General features: G+C 37.7%; 3 protein-coding genes across 3 annotated transcripts; all 3 read right to left on the bottom strand.

Annotated features, from left to right (window-relative positions):
* Positions 1 to 238: 238 nt before the first annotated feature.
* LOC126789832 (phosphatidylinositol 3-kinase, root isoform) lies at positions 239 to 7,078 on the bottom strand. The gene is made up of 19 exons (XM_050515888.1): positions 6,965 to 7,078; positions 6,660 to 6,827; positions 6,480 to 6,582; positions 6,287 to 6,383; positions 6,009 to 6,167; positions 5,693 to 5,902; positions 5,208 to 5,386; positions 4,915 to 5,062; positions 4,377 to 4,472; positions 3,904 to 4,039; positions 3,624 to 3,745; positions 3,016 to 3,210; positions 2,724 to 2,894; positions 2,504 to 2,641; positions 1,827 to 1,981; positions 1,252 to 1,395; positions 950 to 1,097; positions 683 to 856; positions 239 to 516 (listed from the first exon to the last, which is right to left on the bottom strand). The coding sequence occupies exons 2-18, from the start codon at positions 6,769 to 6,771 to the stop codon at positions 719 to 721; spliced, it is 2,451 nt and encodes an 816-aa protein (XP_050371845.1). The 5' UTR covers positions 6,772 to 6,827; positions 6,965 to 7,078; the 3' UTR covers positions 239 to 516; positions 683 to 718.
* Positions 7,079 to 7,545: 467 nt separating this feature from the next.
* On the bottom strand, positions 7,546 to 9,873 carry LOC126791607 (1,4-dihydroxy-2-naphthoyl-CoA synthase, peroxisomal). Its single transcript, XM_050518084.1, is given in 10 exon segments — positions 7,546 to 7,654; positions 7,852 to 7,989; positions 8,095 to 8,217; positions 8,358 to 8,453; positions 8,541 to 8,588; positions 8,707 to 8,805; positions 8,948 to 8,986; positions 9,113 to 9,214; positions 9,346 to 9,453; positions 9,543 to 9,873. Coding segments are annotated over 9 exon segments (1,023 nt in total). The 5' UTR covers positions 9,834 to 9,873; the 3' UTR covers positions 7,546 to 7,654; positions 7,852 to 7,872.
* A 658-nt stretch (positions 9,874 to 10,531) lies between these two features.
* On the bottom strand, positions 10,532 to 14,464 carry LOC126790129 (polygalacturonase At1g48100-like). Its single transcript, XM_050516273.1, has 7 exons — positions 13,999 to 14,464; positions 13,033 to 13,164; positions 12,652 to 12,870; positions 12,502 to 12,546; positions 12,197 to 12,404; positions 11,307 to 11,497; positions 10,532 to 11,133 (listed from the first exon to the last, which is right to left on the bottom strand). Exons 1-7 carry the CDS (start codon positions 14,398 to 14,400, stop codon positions 10,735 to 10,737), a joined length of 1,596 nt encoding a protein of 531 aa, XP_050372230.1. The 5' UTR covers positions 14,401 to 14,464; the 3' UTR covers positions 10,532 to 10,734.
* Between the last annotated feature and the right edge of the window lie 13,076 nt (positions 14,465 to 27,540).

Here is a 27,540-nt window from a genome sequence, read left to right as displayed (position 1 = left end):
AATTGTTGTATTTGATAGAAAAAAAAAACATGAACGAATTGAATATGCACAGTTTAGAGCATTTTACAAGCACAAATATTTAGTTTTTGAAGCTGAAAAATATCAGGGACACACTGAATCTCTGATACTATCTTAGCCTCTTAGATTAATGAGCGAGTGATTATAAGACTAGTATACGTGATTGAGTTGCCTAGTAGTGAATCTTTACACCCTTAGAATACATCTGATATTAAATGAGCACTACCAAACTAGCTTAGGTTTGATACGGAATCAAGATTTGTACTGGCTGTTCATATATTCTGTGAGATTTACATCTAATAATAAAAAATTGGCTCCACAATGGGAATATGATTTGAACCGACACCTACAATGAAAAGAATTTATATACAACCTGCATCTTCATTCTGTGACCATGCCTACATTAGGTGAAAGAAATATAATTTACATACAGCTATCCACAATATGCTTCTTTATCTTCTGCAATCTGGAACGAACTACCATCTTAAAGATCTGAACCTGTAAAATGACCAAAAGCGCTTTAATAATCTCGTCTTTGCAGGATCTAAAGGCTAAAACCACATTAAATCAGAAACTAATTACAGCATCATTACAGAGTTCTCGTCACTGGCAAACCAAAACAGGAATTGGAAGAGAAATCCAAAAACAGAAGTTTAGAAATTACCTGCAACTCAAAGTGATAAAAGACCTTGAACAATGATCAGCGCCAATATTGAGCCCACCGATGAATGGTCTCAACCATTTGAGGAAACAATGCACTAACACTCTCATTGATCAAGTCCTGGAAAAAATGTATGCAGGCTTCATCGTCCAAGTCCAATCGGAATTTCTCCTGGAGCTAAAGACCATCAAAAGCGCCACAGTCACGCATAACGACCAAAGTTTACAGACTTAAAAACATTAATTTGATTACAATCATAAATGAAGTCACCTTGAGGATGCCCTTTTCAGGATCAGAAGCTATGTCAGGAATGTTGGAACCCGCCATCAGATGAAAAAGATTCAAGATAAGATTACTAGATTTCCTAATTATGTTGTATGCTTCACAACAGTAGGACTTGAACCTTGTATAGTACTGGCTGCAAGGGGAATAAAATTTCTTTTATTTTTGCTTAGTGTTGCAGCCCACTTGCTATGAATCCCATTTCCTACATCTAATGAGATTCTGTACAGCAAAGTTGACATAATACGTAATACATACGCATCAATGTGTCAAATTCAATCATAAATTACCTTTCTGCTCCACCCATAGCTTCAACCATTTCTTTGCAAAGTTTCATTGGTGGTGGAAATGGCTTTGGATCACGACCAAGAATGAAGCCAAAATCAACATGGAAAAGGCTTCCATCATCCCTAAGGAGAAGGTTGTCAAGATGCCTACAGAGAAAAGTTTACTGTTACGAATATGCATCTGGTATGACAGGAACAACCATAAAAAGTAGGAAAACCAACATAACTATATGATTCAAATGGCATGGCATGATGAAAATGAAATTAAAAAAACATTGTACAAATCCTTGTATACTGATGTAGAAGGGTTCAATATAACTAAAGGATATAGCAGAATTCAAGAGCTTGAGCAATAAGATGATATGATAACAAATTTGTATGACACTAATGAGCTTTTGCTTGAGCTCCTTTTGCATTGTTCATTTATTAGTTGTGGAGTTTTACTAAGATTTCAAATGCAGAGAATTTGCAAGGGTAGATATTTTATATACACATAAACTAGAAGCAGTAAAAAAAGTGCATGTGCGCGCGTGTGTGTTCCTACCGTGAATGCACATGCGATCATAGTTGCATCTTACCTGTCTCCAATGCCCAATATGTATGTGATAACAGAGTAGCCAGCACAACTCTTTATAAATGTTTCCAGACAGGTGGCAGTTATACCAAATGGTCCGTGCTCATCTGGATGAAACTTCTGCAGGTAGCTCGTAATACTTCTATGCTCTGAAAGAATCTGGAAAAGAGAAATCATTATACCAAGCTATATTCAATTACATGCTTCATTTAGTATAATATACTTCATCAAATGAATTCTTGAAACCTTATTAATCGGATCAACAACAATCTACTTTCAGAGTTCTATGATTCTATCCAATTTTACTTGCTTCTTAAACCATAGTCGTAGGAAAAACATGAATTTAGTAACTTTTTTTTTTAATTTAGTAACTTCTTAGAAGCATTGACGATTAATAGTTCTTGAGACAGGTAGAATACGTGAACATTCTTCAGACAAACACGTTTAGATAGTATTCAATTGGCAATAGCCTACACAACCAGTGGGAGGCCACAAATTGTAACCATCCAGCCAAAAAATCCAGTACAACTAACTGTTTTACATTCTTAAAGGAAGTCTATCTTGGTAGTACATGCATATCCCAATCATCAGCAATCAAGATAAAAACAAAACAAAGATCATCAATAATTGTGACCAGTTAGAAGACTTCTACATCTAAGAGGATCTTAAAGGATTTATTACCAGCGCTAACGTGCGAGATGGAATGAACTCCATCATTCCTTCATCTTGCCCAGTTGCAAGAACCTTATAAGGAGTTAAGTGCAGATCAAGATTTTCATTTTTGAGCAGTCGATCCATGAGAGATACCATTTGAACAACCTGATAGACCATAGATCCACTTAATCACAGTTTTAATGTACATATGTACGCAAACAAGAGCATGCATGAGCGAAATTCTTACTAATTGGTCCTGGCGCATGTCATCCCCCTTCTTGAAGATTACTTTGCAACTGCCCCCATTTGCTGCTCGGAAAGTCAAGCGAAGAGGATTCAGTGCACTTTTGAATATTGATGACTCAGATGGCACAATCCCAGTAATGAGGACTCCGGGAGCCAGTGGTGACCTGATTGGCTAAAATTTTCATAGACCAAACCAGTCAGCACATCACATGTAAAACTAGAGAGTATAGATGGCTTCAAAGTCAAATGGATGAATATAATTAGGACACAAGGAACTCCAACCAAAGCAATACCTCTTCAAAATATGTAAGTTCACTAAGAAGACCAGAAAGCAGCTGTCTAAGCTTTTCAATCTTCTTCTGAGTATTTCCACGTACATTTCTCACATCTCTCGTGATTGAACATAGTTGTGCAGTCAATTCTGTCTGACGCACCAAACTTTGCCACAACTTAAATCCATCCTCATCTCCATGCATACCAGCAGACAACTGCATGAAGTGGACATTAAAAACTGAACTTCAAAGGAGTGGAATATATTTTAGCTATGAAATAAGCTAGTGGCTCAACATTAATTGACTTTAACAAATGTTTATGGTGTAGCAGTGCCATTATAATCTGTATAGAAAATGACTCTAACATGTACCAAAGTTCCTTTCTATTTATATTGTGTTAATGCACAGAACAGATAATAAAATAGAAATTCTCTCTGCTATTCTATAAGGTTTCTTTCAACAGCTGGCTTCAGACTGGAAAGTGAAGATGAAGAAGTTGAGTCTTAATTACTAAATAAATAGATTATCATATTCACTCGGTGGATAGTTGAACCCGAACGCCCCTTTCAAGTTGGAAAAGGGTTACTTCTCTCATCAGTTCATTAAAAGAGAAACTTATGAGATCTTACCTTCATCATATTTTCTTCCAGAATCTCATACGTACAGTAAAACCGCTTTGCATATGCTGGATCGTGAAGTTCCACAGCAACATACCAGCGAAGAAAGCTAGCCAACTCAATGTTCTGTAATGCTGTCAGGAATCAAAGTACAATCATTAAGATACCATAAACTAAACATAGAATATGGTGAAGTTTATCATGCAGACACCATAAAGGTGATCCATGTAAGTAGCATGAAGCTATGAATGGGCATATGTCACAAAATATTAGCATATTCATAGTAACTTACCACGTTGAACAAGGAAATGAGAAAGGCAGGATTTATCAGAGCGCTCGAATCGTAGAGCCTGAACCAGTTGAAGTAAGTAGCATTGGAGTTCTTCGTCATCAGCTCTTTCAAGGACACTGACAGCATATGCACGAACCTAGTAGCAGGCAAGTAGGCATTCTTCAGTGTCAAAACTACTAACTAACCATTAACTCTGAGCTATTTGTATCCCGTCATAACACACTTTCCACATCACAGAAGACCAACGAAATTAGTTCTATCTATGACGTCATACCACAGCAAGAAAATGGTAGTACCAGCTTTATAGATGCAAGATATGAAAAATTAAAAATAAAAGAAGCTCTCAAGCATACTTTATTTAGTGTTCAATAATCAGATATGACAACATAGTTTTAAACAGAGCAGGGCAAGGATAGATAAGTTTCAATTAGTAGTGATCTGGATTTAAAAGAAGTCATGAGCATACAGCCTACCTCTTCACTTTCAAAAACAGGAGATAATAGCTCCAATGCATCGCAAACATCAATCATTTCCCATCTGCCCATCAATTCTAAAGCTTGTTTTGCTTCCTGAAAATACATAATATGAAAATCTTAAAAAGTTAGTATACTTGCTATTCTATATGATAAACACGAAAAACAGTAAAAGAACAGTGTAATCATATAAATAAAATGATAACATGTCTAAAGGAAGACCAAAACAAGAATTGAAATCGATTGATATATTGGTGCAACTGTATGCGAATTACCAGTAGTTATATATCCTATTTGGCACATGTTTACATGTATATGAAGCTACAACCTGCAGCTTACATGTGATGTCCCAGTATTTACCAACCGCCTAGAATCATTTACACAGGCTCCTTAAATTACATAAGCAATAGAAAACTGGAAATTTAAACCAAAAACCTATTCTAGGAATTGAATAAACTGCAATGCCATACTAACAAGACCCATAAACTAATGGTCGAGAGAAGAAGATGCAGAGGAGAGAGAAGAAAGAGATGCTAACCTGAACATCACTCCATTCAACACATTTGAGGAACTTCGTCAGGGCCCTCTTCTCAGACATCAATGAGAAACGAAATTTCCAGAGAAGCTGCCTTTCGTCACCACTCAATGTCCTTGTTGGAGGGTATTTCAGAATCCTCTGTATCGACCTTAAAGAAAAGGGTAGAAGAGAAATGATACACCTCTAATTTATCAAAGTTGTAGCTAATCGGCAAACCATTATAGCAGTGCTGCTGAAAGGCAAAAGCCACTATAATAGGAAGACTGGTTCCTTATTATACATTTCAAACTTACTTTCTCTCATTGGAGCTTGGCTTGAGATCCCTATCAATGATCCCACGGGTCAAACTCCTAGCAAGTTTTAGTTGCTTGTGCTCTGATGGGTTTATTCTTCCCAGCTCGGGGTCCCATACGGTGACAATTTCATTTGTGGAAGCTATAGGAGATGGTAATAAGAAATTTGCCCCCGATTCCTACATTTAAACAACAACAAAATGTTGCTGCTATGAAGTTGATAATAACAAGAAACGTTGAAGTCTAATGGTATAAAGTATTCGTACAAGAGCTAAGCACCTAACATGATCAATTTTGGTAGGAAAAATGCTATCAACCTAGTTATAAAATTATATCACTACCGATACTGGTTTAATTGAAACAAAAAACAAAAAACTACTCGCATAACAAAAACTTATCAACAGTAACCATACAGATCATAGTTCACGTACTTATCAGCAACAAGTAGCTTTGAAAACTTTAAACTGGTTACAAACGGGCATTACCTGGAAAACAACACGATGTTCAAAGCTACAGAAATCAACAACAAGGTACAAATGCAAACTTCTATTTTTAGAGCTTTCGCGTTCCTTTATTCTCTCCATAGCTTTAAAGGCAAGACGGTCCAGCCAGTCAACACACTGGATCTGTCCTCTCTCATACTTATTCACCAGCTTCTCCAAACGTTCCAATTCCCCTCGTTCATTCCTTGGGACCTATTAACAGATAAACAAAGGAATTCCAAGGTAAGCCAAATGGTTTCAGAGAACCATAAACTCAAAATAACAACTCCCAATTGCTTAAAGAGACTAATTCAGAGACCTTCCCAGGAGTCGTGGTAGGAAATGATCCATCAGCTACTTTCCCTTGCCAAAGCCTCAGCTTTTGCTTCCCTGTTTTGAGTTGTTTTTTGTTATTAAAGAGAAGAATCGTAGCACCACCAATCAACCCTTCATCTTTCCCACATGATACATCCCAAACCTAAATCACCAATTCAGCCCGAAAATCAAAAAGTGCTAAGCACATATACATACACATAACAACACCATATACACTAAAATTCTCAGCTACAATTTGAAGCCGAAAAAAGATAAACATACAGTCAAAGCAAGCTGCGAGTGACCAGTCAAGTCTCTGTACTTAGTACTCAGAGTGATCAGCTCGTTCCAACAATACGAAGGCCCTGAAGATTCCAGCCTGGTAAAAATAAACTCCAAATAAGTAAAAAAAAAACAATCACAATCGATCAAATTGAAGCAGAGGAAATCAGTAAAACTGTAAAAAGGTAAAAACCTTGTTCGTGTGGGCAAGCCAAAAGGAGCACCATCAATGTACAACGCGCACTCCACATAGAGCTCCGCTCTGCTCTCCTCCATCGCCGGAGTCGGATCAGCATCTGCAGAGTACACAAGAGCAAAACTGATTGACCGGAAAATTGAACCGGACGGGAAATTGAGGTAAGAAAAAAGGTACCGGAGGCTGTGGATTTGGGCCCGGTCAGAGTTCCTTCGAGCCTCTCGATCCGAAAGGTCAGTGGGAGGTTGATGTCGCAGGACAAGAAGAACCGGAACTCGTTCCCGCTCATTTTTTTCGCCGCGGCGCGAAATTAGAAGCTCTGTCACTTCATAGCGGGTTTTGGAGCTTTGAATAATAGAAACGAAAATCGCAATTACTTGAAAAGTTGATGCTACTCATGAAACAGAAGCTAAATCTCAGAGGAAATAGGAGCTACTGATCGAAAGCCGTAGACGAGGGTTAACTTTGGAGGATAAATTTACCTATATTACAATTGACAGCAGGAGGCAGCCGGAGGCAGTCGGGAATGGCCGGAAAAGATGAGACTATCTCCTGCAGTTCTTCCCGTCCCGACTAGTTTGGATTTTCAACCACGCCAATGAGGTTGGACTTTTCATCTGGACATATAAAAATAAAAAATGTCAGTAATTGGGTTTGAGTTTTGGATTTGGTGATTTGGGCTCAGTACGGGGAAAAGCCCAATGTAATATCTTTGTCAAATAACAAATAACTAGATTCTGAGTCCAATATGATGATTTTGCGACAACGACATTAAATAAATTCCGAGAAGACCGGCGTCTCGTGCTTTATTTCAATAACAAAAAAAAAAAGTAGATTGAACCAACACACCTGCACGCCATTTTTGTACACTGGTAAAAAAATGGGGATTACCTAATCAAATCCTATTTACTAAGTGAGAAACATGTAACTAGTATGCATACAACGACCGACACAAAATGGCCATATGCATTGGTGATGATGGTAAACCTTAGCTATCATGATTCCAGAAGATTATGGGTTAAAACAACATATATATGTTCAGTGGTATGTTATGTGGCTACAACAAAATTAGAACACTGATTGCTTCTTTTTCCTCCTTTGCTTTGACCTTGCAAAGACACCATGCAATCGGGTTGTAGATACCAAATTTAATCACCACCATCTTGAACAGCCTGAAACGATACATTCTGTTATGCACAAAAATCTTTGAGGTTTGAGTCTATACATCAATTATTTAACCAAACTAGCTTACAGAGTGAAATTCAACTGATTATTTGAATCTCAAGTCCACCAAAACCAAAACCAAATCACTCATCCCACAAGAGAAAACAGAAAATGACGAGCTATATAAGCTGTGGTTCAATATTACATTTGGAAATGTGGTTCAGTATTAAGGAAGCCTGGGAAACTTTGTGAAATCTGGACGCCTGCGTTGCATATAAGCTGTATTTCCTTCATTTCCTTCCTCAGTGCCATAGAATACGAGTGTTGCATTTCCACCTAGTTCCTGCATTAAAAGTATCGGTAAACTCTAACATAAATAAGGCCGATCATAATATTAATGCACTTCCCATGCGTTTTGTTCATTTTGGTGGATGATAATTGAAGGTACCTGGAGTCCGGCATGGCCATCATCAACTGCATTAAGAGATGATTTCAGCACACGAATCGCAGTTGGGCTGTTTCTTAATATTTCTCTGCAGCATTTAACCGTTTCTTGCTCTAATCTGTCAAGCTGGTAACATTACAAAAAGGCAACATCAGCTGTGTCAGCCTATCTGAAATATTGAAATATGCCATTCATATTCAATTCATCGATTGCATTATACAAACACCCTGACAAGTAATGTTTTATAAAACTGATAATCTACCTACCGGTACAACAGTGTTAACAAGTCCCATTTTCTCTGCTTCAGCGGCTGTGTAAAACCTTGCTAGGAACCACATTTCGCGTGCTTTTTTAGGTCCAACCTGTTCAACCATTTGCCATAAGTTATGTGCACTCAAAGATCAAAACAATCCTATCAACTATATGACACAAGGAAGTTACCTTGTTACCAAGCGGGACATGATCGAACTCCCATAACCAGCATCAAAGCTCCCAACCTGCCAAATTTATATCGTAACGAAGAGTGTCAAGTTCGATCTGCAGTTTCTATACCACCCAGCCAAAACTAGTTCTAGTAGACTAACAAGAGGTAATTAAGGTATATCATCTGAGTACCTTAGGGCCAGTTTGACCAAAAATGGCATTGTCTGCTGCAATGGTTAGATCACAGACCATGTGCAACACATGCCCTCCCCCAACAGCATAACCAGCCACCTAATAAACCATGATAATAAAGAAGCTCAATATCCAAAAGTGTAAAGTCTAGTTTATAATGTGCAAAGTCTAAACCCCACATGCCACAGATCTCCAACATCAAAGGACTAAGAAGATGCAGTGGGGGTTTAGAAGGGCATACCATGGCTATTACTGGCTTTGGAAGATGACGAATCTGAACCTACATACAGAAAATTTCTTTAGTATGAACAAACTAGGTTCCAGAAATGATGCTATACGTAGTACGCATTGAACAAGCTGTCATGTTACAGGAAGCAGAAACATATATGCAGAAACATATATGCACCTGAAGGTCCAAAACATTAAGACGACCACAATTCTCAAAATCAGAATAACCATCTTTCCTTCTCAAAGCCTGATCGCCGCCGCTACAAAATGCCTTCGTCCCCTAATTACAACATTCCAGTAAAACAAACGCTGAAATCATACACAAGTCCATCAAATTACTAGTGTAGCTCTACACAATGCAGAGCTACTTGTACTACACATATCAAATTTTCTTACTCAAATTTGCGGTACCTTCCCAGTAAGAACAATAACACCAATGGAAGTATCGTCCCCTGCATCATTAAACGCCCGGATCAGCTCCTTGATCGTCAGCGGCCAGAACGCGTTCCTCCGCTCCGGCTGTCCGGCCTATTAATCGTAATCTGCCACAATAACGCAGCCTCATATATAAACTATATTTTCATCGAGAAATCAAGAATAACAAAAACTCTGAGATTAATTATACACCGGACCTTTGATATTCCTTCGCCGACGGATTTCTAGTAGATAATGTCAGTGAAGTCCTTGCCGGACTCGTCAACAGCAGCTTCCCACACAACTGGGTGCGTCGGGACTTTTCCGTGAGTGCGGTGGTAGTCGTACATGGAAGAAGAAGAAGAAGAAGTGAGGGACAAAGTAACAGAACTGGGAAGTGAATTGATCGGAGTGAGATGGTTGGAGATTGAAGCCATTCTTCTGTTCACTCTGTTCATCAGGTCCTTCTCTATAATCTGAGCCATCGATACAGAGCTATGAATCAGTCGGAGCTTGGCGCTGTGAGACTAGTAATGAGGATTCGGAGATTATTAAATGTAAGACTGAAGAATTGGAAAATGGAAGCATTTGAAAATGAGAGGTTTGGTTTGTGTTTTGCTCTAACTTCGCGGTAACGTTTTGGATTGAATATCTCTTATCAGGTTTCGAAAGTCTTTGAGTTTTGAAGGGACCCACTCTTTGAGTTAAAATTGGGCCTAGGTGGGCTCGCCGGAGATAGAAATAATGGGCCTTGTCGGGCAGGGAGATCCACCCTAACTTGAAATTAAACTAGAGAAAAAAACATAGGACCGAAACTAAACTCAGTTCCAGTGTTTCTCACCGTTTTCTCTCGCCGTGTTTTCACTGATTTCTGATGTCTCTCCGCCTCTCCGGCTTATTAGGCTCTACGACCCACATTCGGCCGGAAATCACCGCCACGGCGGGATAACGGTGCGTTTCTTATCGTTGAACAGATAGAAAATTCTACTGGGTTTGGCATGCCTTTCATTCTGCTGTTATAGAATGAACACTTTGATTTGTACCTTTAGCTATTGCTGCCGTATTGTTCAAGAACTATTATTTATCAGTGTATGTGTGCTGTAATATATCGTTTGGATTTTGCTTGCTTCATTTGGGTGAATATATATATGTAGCATCTGATATTATAGAAGTTGTCAAGAACATGGTTCTATCCTGGTATGTTCTGTTTTGATCACACAGAGCCTAAACAAGAAGAATCTCTATAAACTAGGACTGCCGAATTATACACACTATATATATCCAACTCTGATCGGTGTGAAAGGGGTCAGCAAAATATCATGCCGACCACACAAAATGAATGCACCATCAGATTTTTTATATCTATAGCCTAAACTCCCTAAAGTACTAAAGGTCACAGGCATCGTGATCCGAATTGACCTTGTTATTAGGCGGCTTGCCAATCTGTAAACATGGAATTGGTGGCAGTGTCGGGGTCCTTAACTCCCCAAAGGTCTGCCAGCAGAAGGGGTCATACATGTGATACCGTTCTTGTACTGGTTTTAGCTCTATGCCGTTTAGTGTCACGTCGACGCAGGGTAGGCTGTCACTGCAGGCAAAATGTACTGGTTTTACTGTGTATGTCCCTCGAATTCTCTCGTAGGTGATCCCCGAGAGTGCCACAGCTGATGATTGGTTTCTGCAAGTGCTTTTGTCGCAGTAGAACTGGTCTATCACTATAGGTAGTTGAACTTCATTCACTTGGATGTTTGAGAATAGTACTCCCTGAACCGACCCTGATCCACCCTGCATATGTATGAAATCGAAACTGGTAAATTGTCAAGCATTTAAATTGTAAGTAGGAGCTTAGCTACCTGAAGGTGTTGAGTTACAGTACTTGTATTGTAATTATCTTATACAATTTTGAGGAATTTTAATCGTATTTTTGAATCATTTGGAATTGGAGATTGTATTTATACCTGCCATGTCTTGACTCTCACACCATTCATTGTATTGTGCATGACAATGTCTCTAACTGTGATGTTTGACACACAGGCCTTGGTGTTATCCTTTCCCAAACTTCCAATGCTGATTCCATGCCCTGGTCCACAGTTCACGTTGTGTACATATACATTTGAGCATCCAGTTTGTATCGAAATACAGTCATCTCCTGTAAGTCATTTGAATTCAAGAGCTTTCAGTTAAGTCGTAGTTGACATATAGACCTCTATTGAAATCATCACATTCATACATCTTACACTAATTAACTAAGTTTTCTAAATACATTCCCTATTCTTGATCTACTGTATGAATTTGAATTGATAGGTACTACATGCTTGACATACTTCTAATAAACTTGTCTCTTGTCTCTACTGTTGCTTAAGATTGACTAGTAACTGGGGGCAAGGGAAATTTAGAAGTTCTAATCTTTTTAACAGGACAAAATAAATTTTGGGGGAATACAACAAGACAAGTTTCGTTGTTGTCACTTGTCTGCAAGTCTCCAAACCTAATCCTAAACTGGATATAGGCCCCTGATGATTTAGGGTGCAAAATCATCATAGAATTGGTGGCCATCCCACGATACCTGGAAATACACTAGATTGCCTGTTCCATATGCCAAACTGCAAGTGGTCAGGAAGTAGTCACAGATAGTTCTCCTAAGCCTCCAAGTAGGATAAGATAAATTTTCCCCATCAAATTGCCCAAGTTATGCCGGTTTTGGTTAACTTGTTGTTTAACCAGAATTAAACCAAACTTTATACCTAATTGGCTAATCCTAGGGAAGTCGGGAAAGAAAGAGTTTCACTTTTGAGAGACTGCGAGAGAAAATTTAATAGATGTAACATAAGACTATTTAGAGTAGTACCGCAAGCAAGAGTGGAGCTATGGATGAGCACATCTTTGGAATTCTGAAGGTGAATTCCATCAGTATTAGGACTATCACCAGGAGATGAGACAGACATATCGTGCACCAAGACTCCGCCGCAGTTGTCAAACTTTAGATGGCATTGGGGGCTATTCTGAATTGTTATGCCTGTGACTGTCACATTAAAACTCCCATAAAACCTCAGTGCCTGTAGAAGCAGCAAAAGTACAAGAAATTTGTTAGTGAAAAATTGCATGGTCAAGAAACAAGATGCAACAAGGTCCACTTCTAGTTGTGGTCCTTACCGTTGGTTTTATGCCTGAAAATTTGCCATTTAGCTCATTCCTTATCTGCCACACAAGTTCACCAACAGGATGATGATAATGATGATCAGTAAAGATAGGAAGAGACTCGGTAAGAAGGTTAGAGCAGATTAGGGTGAAGTTATTTTTTACCGGTATCATTGGCGGGTGTGTACTGTTTATTGGTATAATGAGTTTTAGTTCATCATCATAAGGGTCACTGTAGGGAGTGTCTTGCCACCAAGACGAGCCTCTGCCGTCGACCACGCCCTTCCCCTGAATTGTTATTCCTCTTAACTTGGTGAATTCGAGCCATTGAAACAGACCTTTGCCCCATTTGGAGTCTGATGGTGCTACTATTGTGCCATCAAGCTGAGAAATTCATAATTCAACCTCATCAGTCTCAATTTTAGTTTTCATATCAGACAGACGTAGGTAGCACAATTAACTTAATACTTGGTAAATTTTTCTACTGTGTTACACATCCATCAACGATTGACAATCATATATACTCAGATTTTATATATTTGTTACCTGAAATAAGATATTTGGTTGGCAGTAAGGGCCAGAGAATGAGATGGGGCCCACCAGAAACTGGTAACCGGCGGGAACGATGATCTTCGATGCCTCCACTTTGCAGGCGGCAGCCCATGCAGCTTGAAATGCCTGCGATGCACCAGATCAAAATGTATCTTGGTCAAGTACTATATAACAGTAAATAAGCTTTATATGTAGAAATACGTGGTTGGTGGTAGTTTGTCCGTAGCTCTAAAACTGTAGCCATACAATTATTGTTGAATCCGTGACCCAACTGCATTAACAAGAATAAATTTATTTACTGGCCCAAATCAGGCCCACCCAAAAAGGGTCAAGAACAGAAATAATCCTCCTTTTTAGTACTTAAGTCTCTACATTGACACACTACGATGTTGAGTAGCTGTCCTCCAAATACGGTAAATAGTACTATTAGTCAATACAGTAAAGTAGATGGACCATTTTTGTTTTTTAACAAAGCAACAATTTATGTCATTAGACCAAACGGTATCAAGAATATTACGAGTTTATGCTATGAATTCAGTATATGTATACGAATTCCGTATGTGATACATTTTTATTGTTGTGTCACAGTGGTTGTTGAACAAAAAGTTACAATATTGTAGGCTAAATTATACATTGATTAGCAGTATAAACCCAAAGAGAAAATTAGAAAATCACGTGAAGTTGAACTGAACCTAGTGGCGCCCAGAATAATTATTTTGTTTCTCTCAATGATTATTTGACTAAGAAAATACCCTTTTGGAAAATGACATGTGATTTACCTTACAGCTATGAAGATTAAGGAGAATTTCTAGTCAATTGTTTCATAGACAACAAGAGCTGACTCAGCTGAGAGCCTAAAACCAGTAAGATTAAAATTTCTTTTTGAAAACTGTTAATCCTTAATGAAGTTACATTGCAGGAGAAAAATGGTACGATGATCGAGCTAGCAGAGAAACCAACCTTTGTGTCATCGGAACTGCCATCACCCTTGGCACCAAAATCCAGCACATTATAGGAGTAATCTTGATCGTCGTCTCTCGGCTTCGGGACCGGAGCCGGCAACGGCGTCTTGTAATGGGGTGGAGTTGGTGGCTTGTTGTGAGATGGAGTTGGTGCCTGGTTCTGAGAGGGAGGTTTTGGTTGTGGTTTCGGCTTCTGTTTCGATCCGCTACTATGGTGGTGATTGCTGCTACGACCACTGTGAGATGTTTTCCCTTTTTTCTTTGAAAGAGAAGAAGCGGCAACTCTGGTTTGCCTCCAATGCCTTCCTCTTCTCGCCATGCAAGCCTCGAAATTTGACGACCAAACTAGGAGAGCGACTAGAAGCATCAATGTGAGGCTTCTGAAGCTAATCCCACTCATTCTAGAGCAATGTGGATGATAACTAGCTCAAGTAAGTTAGAGAGAGAGGAGAGAAGAGAAGAGAAGAGAAGGGAAGAGTAGAGACTGGTTAGATAGCTAGACGAAAAGTGGTGGCTGAGTATAAATAGAAAGAGAGGGTACTATAGTCGAGACACCTCAGCTAAGCCCGCAGCAAAAGTGTCGGTTTTTTTTTTTTTATGGTTACAAGCAAAAGTGTAGTATTGATTCAATATATGCAAAGGCATATTGATTAAATTCACTCCCAATAATATTTCCTTTTTGTGAATTATAGTTGGAAAGAAATTTTTAGAATTTGTTTGGCTCACAAAAAGGGTCCCATGTCAAGCCACAATATGCCAATACCAGTACTGCAGTTTGTTGCAACTGCAATTGCCTATATGTGCACACCATCAATTAAGCATCCTCATTGCTATTCTTATTTATTGAATTGATCATTCATTACCGACTATGGCAAGCTAGCTAGTGACTTGTAATTGGTACCAACTTCATCCTTGCCCAAAAATATGGCATGGCTGCATTGTATGGCAAACTTTACTTGGATATTTTTTTAATGTTACGGAGTATTGAAACTCTTAAATTGAGAACCGTCGAGTTACTTTTATTGTCTTAATGTACACCCACCGGAAACAATGATTAATCTAATAACGCCCGGCTCCTCCTCTGTTCGCCATTGTGATCTTCCTTCCTTCATTTCTGTGCCGACTTTCTTGATCTGATTCAAGACTTGCTTGTGTTCTTGATTGAGCTGCAAGAATAAAATTAAGCACTGAATGGTAAAAAGGGAGGGAAATAAGACACACGTGAGTGAGTGTGGGGGCGAGGTGTCAAGGCCCGGCACTGATTATAACAGCACTTTATCATCACATGCAACCTTCACGGGCTCTTCTACTTTGTCCTTTCTTCTCTTCCATCCCCATTTTTGCACCACCAATGGCTACAATCTCTCCTCCTTCAGCATCAAATCGATATCCAGCTACCAATTATTATATTTTCCTTTCTTCATTTACTTTGTTTCCACATTTTCATGGTGTTTAGGTGTGTTAATTTCATAATATTTATACCATGCAAGGACCTATTAACAAAACTAGAGTTGTTTGGCGTAACAAATTGACAATACAAAGCTTTTGAGCTATTGTTTTATGTCGGACAAGTTGGTACGATGTCATCTTATATATTTTATCAAGGATTGAATATATATACCAAGGTTATGATTATTAATAATACTCTAGAAACGAGTGTACTAATCATCAATGATATATACAATCTAAAAGAAAACCCGATGCGCACATGGTTTTGCCATTTCGACTTGTAAGAAGTTTTGAACAAAGAAACAAAGCATATAGAACCAAGCATGTAAGAGTACACCAGCAGATTAAAAACTATGTCTCACAACATTGGGGAAAACTTGCTTTCTTTTCAACACATGTTTAATATCTGCGATGGTAAATGCCTAGCTATTTGAGAATACGATGTAGATTTATCAAGTTCACATGAACTTTTGATAAATAAAGACTAGTTAATTTGGATATGAAGCATGTCAATTCTTTTGACGTTACACGTACAAAACTAAAGATACGCAGTACAAATCACTCGTACTATGAGAGATTGCAGAATCGATCATCAGAATGATCTTGTAATTAGGGGGCTCTATAACAGAAGACATTTGATTTGTTTGTTTAGTTTCTATATTGTTTTACGTGTTTTTAAATATTGTGTCGAATATCTTGCGCATTTTAGTTCATCTTCACTCCTTTGAAATCGTGGAGTTAAGATACGGATTCGTCTATGGTGCAGCGTTGCATATCATACATACCGAATCAGACGATAGATAGAGGGTGTCTTAAAATCCACGTGGGATCCATGGGGTGTATGAATTGTGCATTAGAAGTATGTATGGTATGCAGCGCTGCACCATCAAATTTCCCGTTAAGATACCGGAGGAAAGAACAATATGTGTTTCTTAAAAGTTCCAAGAAAACGATAGGAATTAATGTAGTTGGAACATATTATGCAAATGATATGTGTATGATCTCTGTTGTGATTCTGTTAGTTTCCGTTGGTCATAAGGCGTAGGTATGTGGATGTGGCATCCGACTGATCCTTCTTAAATGATCGAGGAACTCGACACCATGCATCTCCTTTCACAGATAGAAGCAGATAGAGCTACGTACTACAGCTTAGCTTTAACTTGAGGGAAACGTGAGGCCACATGAACGTCCCCGTCTGTGGCTCTAGAATTACACAAATACCAGACCCAGCTGAGAACCTCATCTTCATCACCCACAACTCCATCAACAGTTTAGCCTCTCATCTCTTAACCTTTTCCCTCCCGTCACTTTCCAAATCCAACTTCTTTGGTCGACACTCATCTCTCTCATAAATTATGCATATATATTTGATTGCTTCTTTGCTACATACATTTTTGGTAAAAAAATAATAAGATGATACTACTGAGGAATCAAGAGGGATTACAAAACTTGAAAGAATATAACATGTTCGAATAATATGACCATGCGCATCTAGTACCAGACGAAATGAGATGAAGTTGGATAAACAATGGAAAAGAAACAAGATTTGTGTTTATATGTTAGAACTAAGAATTGGGATCTCAATTAGGAGATGCCAACTCTTAGTTTGTTGCATTGCTTGTTCTGAGAAAACCGTTAAAATTATATTAGTTTCATAATTGTGTCTGCAATTTGTTGCCCTTCTTTTGATTCCGTACCACATAAATTTCTTATTGAATTTGTTGTCTGCAGGTCTCTCTGCACATATGACTGGATTCCCTAAACGTCAAACGAGTCTTCTATTACCTTGCAAGCTCGCAAGTCGCAACCTAGCTAGCACATTATTTAGTATAGGAAATACAGTACAATATACATATTTCTCATTTTAATTTCTCATGTAATCAGAAATAATATATATACACACATATAATTTGGCTGGTTTTGCATGGAATTAAAAAACTAATTCAGCGACAGCTAGCTAGCCATGCATGAGTTTGTGATCGTTAAATTTCTAATATATAAATACAGAGAGAGACACTTGGAAGGAGAAGATTGTACATAACAATCGACCTTCTTCTTAGCTAGCTTAGCCGTCTTGTTGTGCTCCATTTTCATTTCGTGCTCGTGATCAACTTTGTTTGAGCCCTCTCGTGAACCCGTCAATTTTCATTAGCATGCATTATTAATTTGAGGAGGAAATGCTGTTGTTACTCACCAAGGCATCTACCAGTCCGTGCATTCGATCATATTGCAAATCCCCTCGTATATCAATATGAGTTGCATGGGATTTCTGTATTATTATCGATCTGCAGGAATCTGAAGCTTCCCAGCTTCTGATATACACCAGTAGAATTCCTGTCATGTTCACTGTCGTTTTCTTTTTATTTTTCTTTTTATACACAAGCTCTGCTGGTTCAAATCAGGTGAGATTACAAAAGCTATAGAGGATTAGATCTATACGACTGGACTCTTGATGCTAAACAGAAACAATTGTACGGTTTTATATATGAATATAATCCTCTAACTAAATGATCATGAGATGAACAAACACTTTCGGGTTTTCGATCACCTTATAATTTTGTGGTGCCCAGCCGGCCGGTAGGTATCAGCAGCTTAATTACCTACTCCAAATCAATGATCGATCAATAATCGAGTATTGTGTAGCCGCGCGTGTAGGTTGATTAATTATATGTAAAGCACGCATGCATTGTTTAGTTATCGAGTAATCTACTATATATACTCCTTAATCTTGTTAATTATCCAGATGTTCTGCAAAGAATGTACATGATGTGTGTTTGATCAATAAAAATGGTATGCATGCAAACGTCTCAGTGGGTCTGAATTAATCCCAGCTTGGATCTATGAGATTATTGATACCGTTAATTAGCTAGCCCTATGTATGATCGATCTTGAGGACCCTATAATTAAATTAAAACTTCAACGTCAATATTATTAGTGCGCACATACATATATCACCATCCAGATTTATATAAGCATGCTAGTGAAATAGTGTGCAACTGTTGAAAATTGGTCCTACAAAAACACAGATCGCAATCAGCCGATTGAGATTAACGTAACTGTAAGCAAAAGAAGGGTCACGGATCTTTCCAAGATCGGGAGCTACCTATCTCTCAAGCTATGGAATTGAATTTTACAGATAATGTATCATATATTACAACATTGGGTCTGATATTAGGGTTTTGATCTTTTCTGTGCATGTTACTATATGTATTTTTCGTAGAAATTAGTCATTTATTTTATACTATAGTTATGAAATGTGATCAATATAGTTTCACATATCAAGTCAGGCATGAGGATCTCGAAGGATTCTCTTAAATTAAGAGAGACAGAGTGCTTTTGTCTTCATATCTTACTGTTTACCCCTTCTTAATTTTTCCTGAACCTCGAACTTCAATGGCCTACAGAGGAAGCTGGAAGCAATATCCTAGCCACTATCACGGATCATCTTCGCTTTTGAGCCCATTGCAGTTCCCTCATTTACACATGACACGGAAGTGTGTTTTTCTGGGAACAAGAACAAACAATAATTAAGACCTGTTGCTGCTTCAATTCTTCTCTCTCTGACTGTGACCCTTTTGATAAGGGATATCGTGAATATTTTGTATATATATCGATCGTACGTTCACTCGAGTTTCAGAAGGTACAAATTGGGTCATGATGTGCTCAGAGTTGACTGTAGCTGGGCATACTTGTGAGTGCAGAAAATCTAATCCCTAATATGCAGCAGTACAAGTTTTGTGGCGGGCAGTTCGTTCTTATAATAAAGGAGGCTAGGAAAATGTCGAGTGAAAACAATATATAGTTGATTGCATTTATCTTAAATATTAAGAACTGAGCTCTTGCTGTAGATGAGTCAAGAGTTTGAACTTGAACTTATATATACGGTGTTACATCATAGTTTGAACTTACAAGCTCATTCCCATGTTCTTTTTGCCGATGACATAATCATTTTTTGTCGCGGTGATCGTAGAACCTTCAAATTATCATGTCTTATTTGGAAGAGTATGGTCTGAACTCTGGACAAATTGTTAATAATGCTAAGTCAAAAGTTTTTATTAGTAAGCATCTGCAATGACGTAAGCATTTCATTGTCTCAAAATTGGGTATCTCTCCAGGGTCTGCTCCATTCATTTATTTGGGTGTTCCTATTTTCCGAGGTAAACCGCGTGCTAGTCACTTTAGAAGTATTACAGACAAAGTTCGCACAAAGTTTTTTACCTCGAAATGTTCTCTTTTGTCCATGGCTGGTTGTCTGCAATTAATTAAATCAGTCATATCTAGTATGATGGTTTATAGCTTCTAAATTTATGAATGACACGTTTCTTTACTTCGGAGGATAGAGACTTATTGTAAGAATTTTTTATGGTCAGGTTTTATTGATAAGAGAGGTATGCCTTTGGTTTCCTGGAAGGATTGTTGCTTGCCTTATAAAGAAGGAGAGTTGGGTCTTAAGTAGTTGGCTATGTGGAATCGCTCAATTGTTTCTTAAAAAAAGCATGGGAGATTTTTTCCAGCTCGTCAGATGGTTGTGATTTGATTCCACCAATTTTTGGAAGAATGATCGGATACGAAGCTCTTATGTTATTTCTTCAATATGGCCACGTATTAGAAAATATTGGGACATTGCCATTGCAAATTGACATTGAATTCTTGGAGATGGGTCAAAGGTTTCTTGTTGGCATGACAATTTCATGGGTATGCCTGTCATTCATTTTTTTAACTTGCATGGGGTTATCTCATCAAATGGAGGTCAGAGTCATTGATTATGTCCTTGATGGAAGTTGGAATTTTCTCTTCCTTTTGCACTTTTACTTTCCAGTGTTATGTGCTCTTGTGAACAAAGTTTCAATCTCTATCACTACTCTCGCTAAAGACAAATTTATTTGGTCTCCTTCTTCATCAGGGGAGCTCACTGCTAAAGAAGCGTATAGTTTTTTAAAACCTACAACTCCTCCATTCATATGGGGTAAGTTAATTTGGGTAAAGTATATTCCTCCTCGCATTTCTCTATTGGCTTGGAAAGTTCTACGGGGGCGGGTTCTATCAGAAGATTGTTTACAAAGAAGAGGCATATCTCTAGCTTCAATGTGTGTGCTTTGTCACTGTCATGGAAAATCATTAGATCATATTTTTTTTCATTGTTTTTTCTCAGCAACTATTTGGTCCATTATGCTAGGGAAGTTTGAGAATCATGGTGTCCCGAGCTCTATTGTTGATTGAATATGGGGTTGTTGACTGGTCATAGTTCTCAATTATATGATCTTTGGGATGCATGTTTTGCCTCAGCACTTTGGTTCATTTGGCATTGTAGAAATCGAGCCTGGTATGATGGTATTGAAGTTACTGTTTCTCGAGCTTGCCGTTTAACTACGGGTAATGTTGCGGCCTCTAGTAAGTTGTCTTCCGGTTCCATGTTTAATAATGTTCAAGAGCTTTGTGTAATTAAAAGTATAGGTGCTAGTTGCATGCCTCGCCGGGCACCTCGAGCGATTGAAGTGAACTAGTTAACCCCTCCTTTTGGTTTGATCAAAGTTAACACTGATGGAGCATGAAAAATTAGTTCTAATAAGGCAGGCTACGGTAATGTTTATAGAGACTACAGAGGTACAATTTTAGGTGTTTTCTCTTCTACTTTTGATATCCCTAGCTCAATTGTTGCAGAAGTCGTGGCGATCATTAAGGCTATTGAATAGCTTGGGTTAGAGACTAGAAGTTTATATGGTTAAAGGTGGACTTTTCTCTTATTCTTCTTTATCTATAGTTTCCTCATTTAGTTACTTGGAGTCTTCGTGTGGAGTGGTCTAATTACTTGCATCGAATCTCTCAAATACATTTTAAATCAAGCCATATTTTTCGTGAGAGCAATCAAACCATGTTCAATGAAAGATCAATTTGACGCCAACAAAAAATAGTTAAAAGTTGATTCAATGTATGTACACCGAAAATCCGTATTACTCGTGCGATCGGTGGAGGTTCATATTCAACGACTTCGACCGGTGGGAGATATATTTGTCAAGGAAAATGAGGAGATGGATTACTATTTTACTTGCTCTAAAAAGAAAGAGACTTATATGATGAGTATTTGGTGGTGTGCGTGTGCTAGGGCTCGTCAACGATTGGGGTTGGGTCAGACCGGGACTGATATTTTCACAAATAGAAAGATTCAAACCCGCTTACTTAAAGCGGGTCTTACGGGTTTTTGCAGGTCAAGTCTTGCGGGCTTGTATTAGAAAAAAACATATCACTCTTATTTAAGGTTTTAGAATAATAAAATAATTATTATAAAACATTCTCAAACAAAGTCACAAATAAATTATAGTTTTGAAATATTGTCGATCGACACTGATAGATGTGATCGATATATATTTAGGGACCCTGTAAAAATTTCATCCGTTTTGAACATTGTTGATTGTCCGTATATATGGTCAACAAAAAAAGAGACGTTTTGATATAATAAAACTCCATTAACTAGGGTTTTCCCTTTCTCGTTGCGACCACGCATAATTGGTGATAAAAATTAGGTGATTTTTCAAATATGTAAACAGCTTTAGGCATTCGCATCTTGGTAATAGGTCATCCCTTATGACATATTTAGTGGTGTTTGTGGTTTACCGGAAATTCCGACGGTCAAACGAGGTCCGAATTGGATGAAATTTTAAAATGATAACTAAATATATACACCGATCACATCGGATAATGTCGATCGATTCCTATAAGTTTCTTTTATATAATCATTTTATAATGCGATAGTTTTATTCTAAACCTAATATAAAAGGTTATGATACATTAGTTGATACTTAGGCGATATACAACTCCAATTCAAAATATGATCGATCGTCACTAGCAGATGTGATCGGTAAATATATTTAGGGACCGCGTAAAATTTTTGTCCGTTTTGGACATGGTTTGACCGTTCATATATAGAGTCAACAAAAAAAGATGTGTTTTGACATATTGAAACCCCATTGACGGGCCTTTGCCAAATGAGTTTTCTCAGTGTGACCGAGCACGATAAATAACAAAAATTAGGTGATTTCAGATATACAAACGGTGTTCGGCGTTCGCATCTTTGTAATGGGTCATCCCTTATGACATATTAGTGGTGTTTTCGGTTTACCAGAAATTCTGACGGTTAGACGAGGTCCGAATTAAGTGATGTTTTAACAAGATTCCTAAATATTAGTACCGATAACATCAGCTGGTGTTGATTAATCCTGATAAGTTTACTTCATATATTTCATGTAGTTGCTTCATAATGCTACAATTTTATAATATTAATTTTTAAATCTAGTATTATTAACATATATAATATTTTATGATATTTTATTTTTTAGTGGACTCTTATGGGCCGGGCCGGGCCCACGGGTGGGTTGGGTTTCACACCTTTAAACTAAGCCCGATCATCTACCCACCGAAGCGGGCTTTCTCGCGGGCCGGACCAAGTAAAAGCACATCGAGCTTGCGGGCATCTGCGGGCTTTTCAGATCCACGAGCTAAATGATGAGGCCTACCGTATGCTTCGCACAAAGATCAATTTATCAACGGCTTTGAGATCGAAAAAACAGAACAAAAGGCTAGGTTATTTTCATTTTTTAACCTCTATTGCTATGTAGCTTTGGCATACATGATCCAGTTGTATCACTAATGAATGTAATCACAATCCTGTAATCTTACCAATATATAAAGAAATTAAAGGGGTGGTCTTGCTAAGGTCGATCAAGATCGTGAATAACTAGAATATATATGCGGGAGAAGTTCAAACAATATATATATATATATATATATATATATATATATACATATAATTCATATCTAGAGTGAAGTTTAACTCTAAAATTACAGAGTAAAGTTTCAATTTTAGCACACATTTCGATCAAATATTTTCACCATAAGTGATTCAATATTTGGGTATGTTATTCAAGATCATCTCTATAAAGTTTCATCTAATTCGACAATGGTTTGAGATTTTAAAATTGAGATTTACACGAACAATTCATGTTGAACAGTTTTAATTCATTCATTGATTTAATATAATTTTAATACTTTAACGATGTCCGAATTTGATGAAATTTTATAAAGATGATCTTGAATAATATACCTAAATATTGAATCACTTATGGTGAAAAATTTTAACCGAAAGTGTGCCAAAATTGATATAAACACATATATTTAAATTTTAAACACATCACAATCGAAGGAGCTGTTTGGTACTTGGTAGGTTATGTCATTGTTGGCTTCAAACTAATTAGAACCAGCAGGCTATAACAACAACATATCACAATCTGCTAGCTAGCTGAACTTGTCTTCCTTGCATAATGTACAGCTAGATGGACATGTTTCAGCAATCAGTATATTATCCTCAAACTATATATTACACATCAATCCAGATCTCCATTCTGCAACAATCACACACACAACCTAAATCGGGTTGCATGCAAGGACCACGTACATGCAGCTAGTGAGTACGTGCTGAGTATCTTGTGGCTGCTTGGAAATCAAACGTGGTATAGCTAAGGCCGAATAACAAGCATTTGGCACTTGGCAATTGTAGCAAGAAATCCAAAATTTCACGAACCAGTCTCACTTCACTCAATTATCAAATCTAATGTACGATTCTGGAGTTCAGCCCTGTATAGCTTCTCTGATCTAGCTTGTATGTGTGGATATATACAAACCAACTTTAAAACTCTCCGGATCGAGTCCAGACTGTTGGTTAGAGCTATTAAATCTCTCTTGTGATATTGTGAATGCATGTCAGGATTTCAGTTGACTGAAATAAATGAAATGCATAAGCAATGGAAGGAATACACCAGTACCTAATTGTCCTTATTAGAAGCAGCATAAATTTCAAGCTTGAATTAATTGAATATAAGTGAGCTTATTTCTTCAGGTTTGGATTGATCATTGATCCCTGAAAGACCTGTTTCTATAGCTGTGGGCTTTAGACATTGCATTACTGTTTTGTAATTTCTGATATCTCTATACATATATATGGGCCTCAAGAACTTACGATCAGTGTTGTAGTTCGTAGTTTTATACGCCAGTGGTACCTGATGTTCAGTTCTTACCGTGATAGAGATCTTTGTGCAATCTAGCTAGGGTTTGAAATCGTTGTCTATCTCTAACTCTATCTCTATCATTCTACATTACTTCCCACTTGCTAAATGTCTGAAATAAGCAGTAGCAGATTCTCAATGACCACCCTGCAGTATCTCTATCAATACCCCACTAACCAGAAAACCCCGAACCCTCTTTTTCTCAATGGCTGTGACATCTGCATTTTCCCTTTCTTCTTTCACAGAAAAGATCTCGATCAAACAATTAGTACCATGCATATATTCGATCACTAGCTAAGACTCGTGTCGATCTCAAATTTGTAGTGTGAACACGCGGCGGCTACTAGATTCAGTAGTAGAGAAGTGCTGCATGCGCCAACAAGTGTGTTTTGCTTTCTCACCACTCACCAGTCTCCATATTTTATGTCTAATATCTAGTTTCTGTTTCTGTTTCTAGTTCATCATCATCAACTAAGTTTTCGCTATAATAAGAAAGAGACTTGGCTCCAGCAGACTAAGCTTTTGTCATGTTTGCTAATTCTGAGAGTTGAGGGTGAGATAGAGCAACCACATGGAGAGTGGAACAAACCGTGCTCCACAATAGTGACCTAGCCTCTACAATGTCGCTTTCCATGCAAGGTTCTAAAAAACGCTAGGCGTTAATCGAGCGGACAGCTAAAAATCAGCGCCCAGAGGATTAATCGGCCTAAAATCGAGGCGGCCAAGGGTCTCCGGGCGTCTAGGCGGGGATTTTTAGAACATTGCTTTCATGTAATATTACGTCGAACCCAGTTCATGCTTGCCGTACATGTGTAGAACAGTAGAACCCTCAAATTGCTCTTTCTTTTTTTACATATGTAGACTCATCTACAAATTGAATAACACTTATCGCAGGTCGTAAGTTATAATTTATCGGATGCAACATTAATTCTTAAATAATCACTTATAATATCATCATGCAGAAATAATGCATGCCCCTTTTATACCTAAAGTAGTGTCGTCTCACGACTGGCCGGCCGGCCGGATGAAGTACGGTTCTTCAGTGAATCTCTTCTCAGTTGATAATTCAAGGCATCATACTTTGATCTGTGTACATTTAATACTGCTCAGCCCATATCATATAGGCTGATGTAAACTAAATGTGATCTTCTTTTGGATGAGGACGTCATTTCCATAACTAAGGTAAGGGTCGGCAATGGGCCGGGTTTTCACGATATTTTTTTTCAATTTTTCAGACGGGACTTACTAATAAAATCAAGGCTCACGAGCTACCTACGGACCCGGATCTTACGGGCTTTTCCGGGCCGAACCCATGATATTTATGTGTAATGAATATTTTTATAAAAAAAATAAAGAAAAAATATGATATGGTAATTATTTAACTAAATATAGTACAAAAGATAAGAAATATAATAACATAATTTAACTAAATAACATAGACAACAAATAAATATATATGAAATTATTAATTTTAAAAATGAATGAGCTTTAGACGGGTTTTTTAGGGTCGGGCCGGGCTTTGGCCTTATGGACTCTAATGGGCCGGGCCGAGGCTTTGAACCCTCGTCCTCTACCCGGCCTTATACCCATAGGGCCGGACTTTGACTGAGCTTTGACCAGGTCGGGCCTTGAGTCGGGCTACCCCGGGCCGCCCACGGGCCAAATGATACTAAGGGTTTCTGTTTGAGGCTCTGAATCACTAATTGTTGCTATCTACTTAGATTAGAATATATTTAACCCTCTCTATTATAACTGTTAAGCTATTTTAGAAAATATGTTTAATTTTTTACTAAAATTAGTGGCTGCACCACTCTTATAACTTTATTTTAATTTTGAGTTATCTCACTCGACAAATCTGTCTAGCGATATAGCTCAAAGTTAAAACATTTGAATTTCAAACATTCTTTGTGGGAAATTATATATAATTTATAGATAAATTTAAAATACTTTTTAGACATTTGATTAATATTTTGAATTCAAATGAAACTAAAATAGAGTGATCTGATGTAGACATATTCCTAAATTGGCTAACTAAAATGTATTTCAAACTATATTGGTCGAAATTTAACTAAAATATAGCTAGCATTACTAAATATGCTCTTAATACACTCTTCTATAGCTTTTACGCGAGGGCTAATATTAAAACAACCGTGCCAATAATGCCCAAGAAGATAGAAAATTGAATTTCCATGACCAACAAGTTTTAGTAAATTAAACTTAGTTTGATAAAGATGATAAATTAACTCTTTATGTTTTATCATTAAGTGTAATTAACCAACTTATTTTCCTACAATGTCAGTGTGCATATTACCCACTTGCTACTTGATCTAAGATCTAGTCTATTAAAGTACTCCATGCATGCATATAGATTCAATTAAAAACTGAGGGCGGCCAATGCTACTTCTTATTATAGAGTAATTAGCCCAAAGTTTATCCTTGAATTAGTTTCTTGAACCTACTAGGAAACTTCACTACTTCACGTGAGAAAGAAAGAAAGGAAGGAAGGAAGAGTCATGTGGTAGCAAGCTAGGGTTTAGCCTTTGGGCACAATTAAGTCATAGAATTCATTCCTTTTAAGAAAGATTAGCCAGATATCTAACTTGCAATAGACGACTTGGTCGATTCAAACCTCAACTATGTAAACTAACTAATTAAAGGGTCCAATCCAATGAACAAAATGGGATATTTGATATTTTCGATCTAAAAGCTAAGCTATAATAGAGGGAGAGAGAGAGAGAGAGAGAGAGAGAGAGAGAGAGAGAGAGAGAGATGGAAAACGTGAAGAATTGAAACTGCCAAGTAGGGAGTTTGCACGAGTGCGTGGTATATTGGCAAAGTTTATATTAGCCGATATCTTATAAAAAGCAGCGATTTGAAGAGAATGTCATATTCAGGTTTGCCCCAGTGTGATTCTGACCCTTTAACAACGACGGAGATCAACCAAATCGCCACGGGATTTCCATATACTTGTTATCTATTCCAACAGATAATTTTTGATTTGAATTAAACTGCTTCACTTTTCTGACTGTTGAACA

The sequence above is a fragment of the Argentina anserina genome, chromosome 4 (assembly GCF_933775445.1).
Source record: "Argentina anserina chromosome 4, drPotAnse1.1, whole genome shotgun sequence".
NCBI classification, from domain to species: Eukaryota; Viridiplantae; Streptophyta; class Magnoliopsida; order Rosales; family Rosaceae; genus Argentina; species Argentina anserina.
The sequence above is the reverse complement of the archived record's forward strand: the minus strand, read 5'-3'. Positions and strand labels throughout refer to the sequence as shown.

What these genes read in the sequence shown, in the direction of transcription:
- LOC126790129 (XM_050516273.1), bottom strand. Translation starts at nt 14,400, where the DNA reads ATGAGTGGGATTAGCTTCAGAAGCCTCACATTGATGCTTCTAGTCGCT. An exon ending in GCAGTTCCGATGACACAAAG is followed by an intron (nt 13,165 to 13,998) that starts GTTGGTTTCTCT and finishes GGTGCATCGCAG; the next exon opens with GCATTTCAAGCTGCATGGGC. An exon ending in AACCAAATATCTTATTTCAG is followed by an intron (nt 12,871 to 13,032) that starts GTAACAAATATA and finishes TGAATTTCTCAG; the next exon opens with CTTGATGGCACAATAGTAGC.
- LOC126789832 (XM_050515888.1), bottom strand. Translation starts at nt 6,771, where the DNA reads ATGAGCGGGAACGAGTTCCGGTTCTTCTTGTCCTGCGACATCAACCTC. An exon ending in TCATTTCCTTGTTCAACGTG is followed by an intron (nt 3,746 to 3,903) that starts GTAAGTTACTAT and finishes GATTCCTGACAG; the next exon opens with CATTACAGAACATTGAGTTG. An exon ending in AACTTACATATTTTGAAGAG is followed by an intron (nt 2,895 to 3,015) that starts GTATTGCTTTGG and finishes TGAAAATTTTAG; the next exon opens with CCAATCAGGTCACCACTGGC.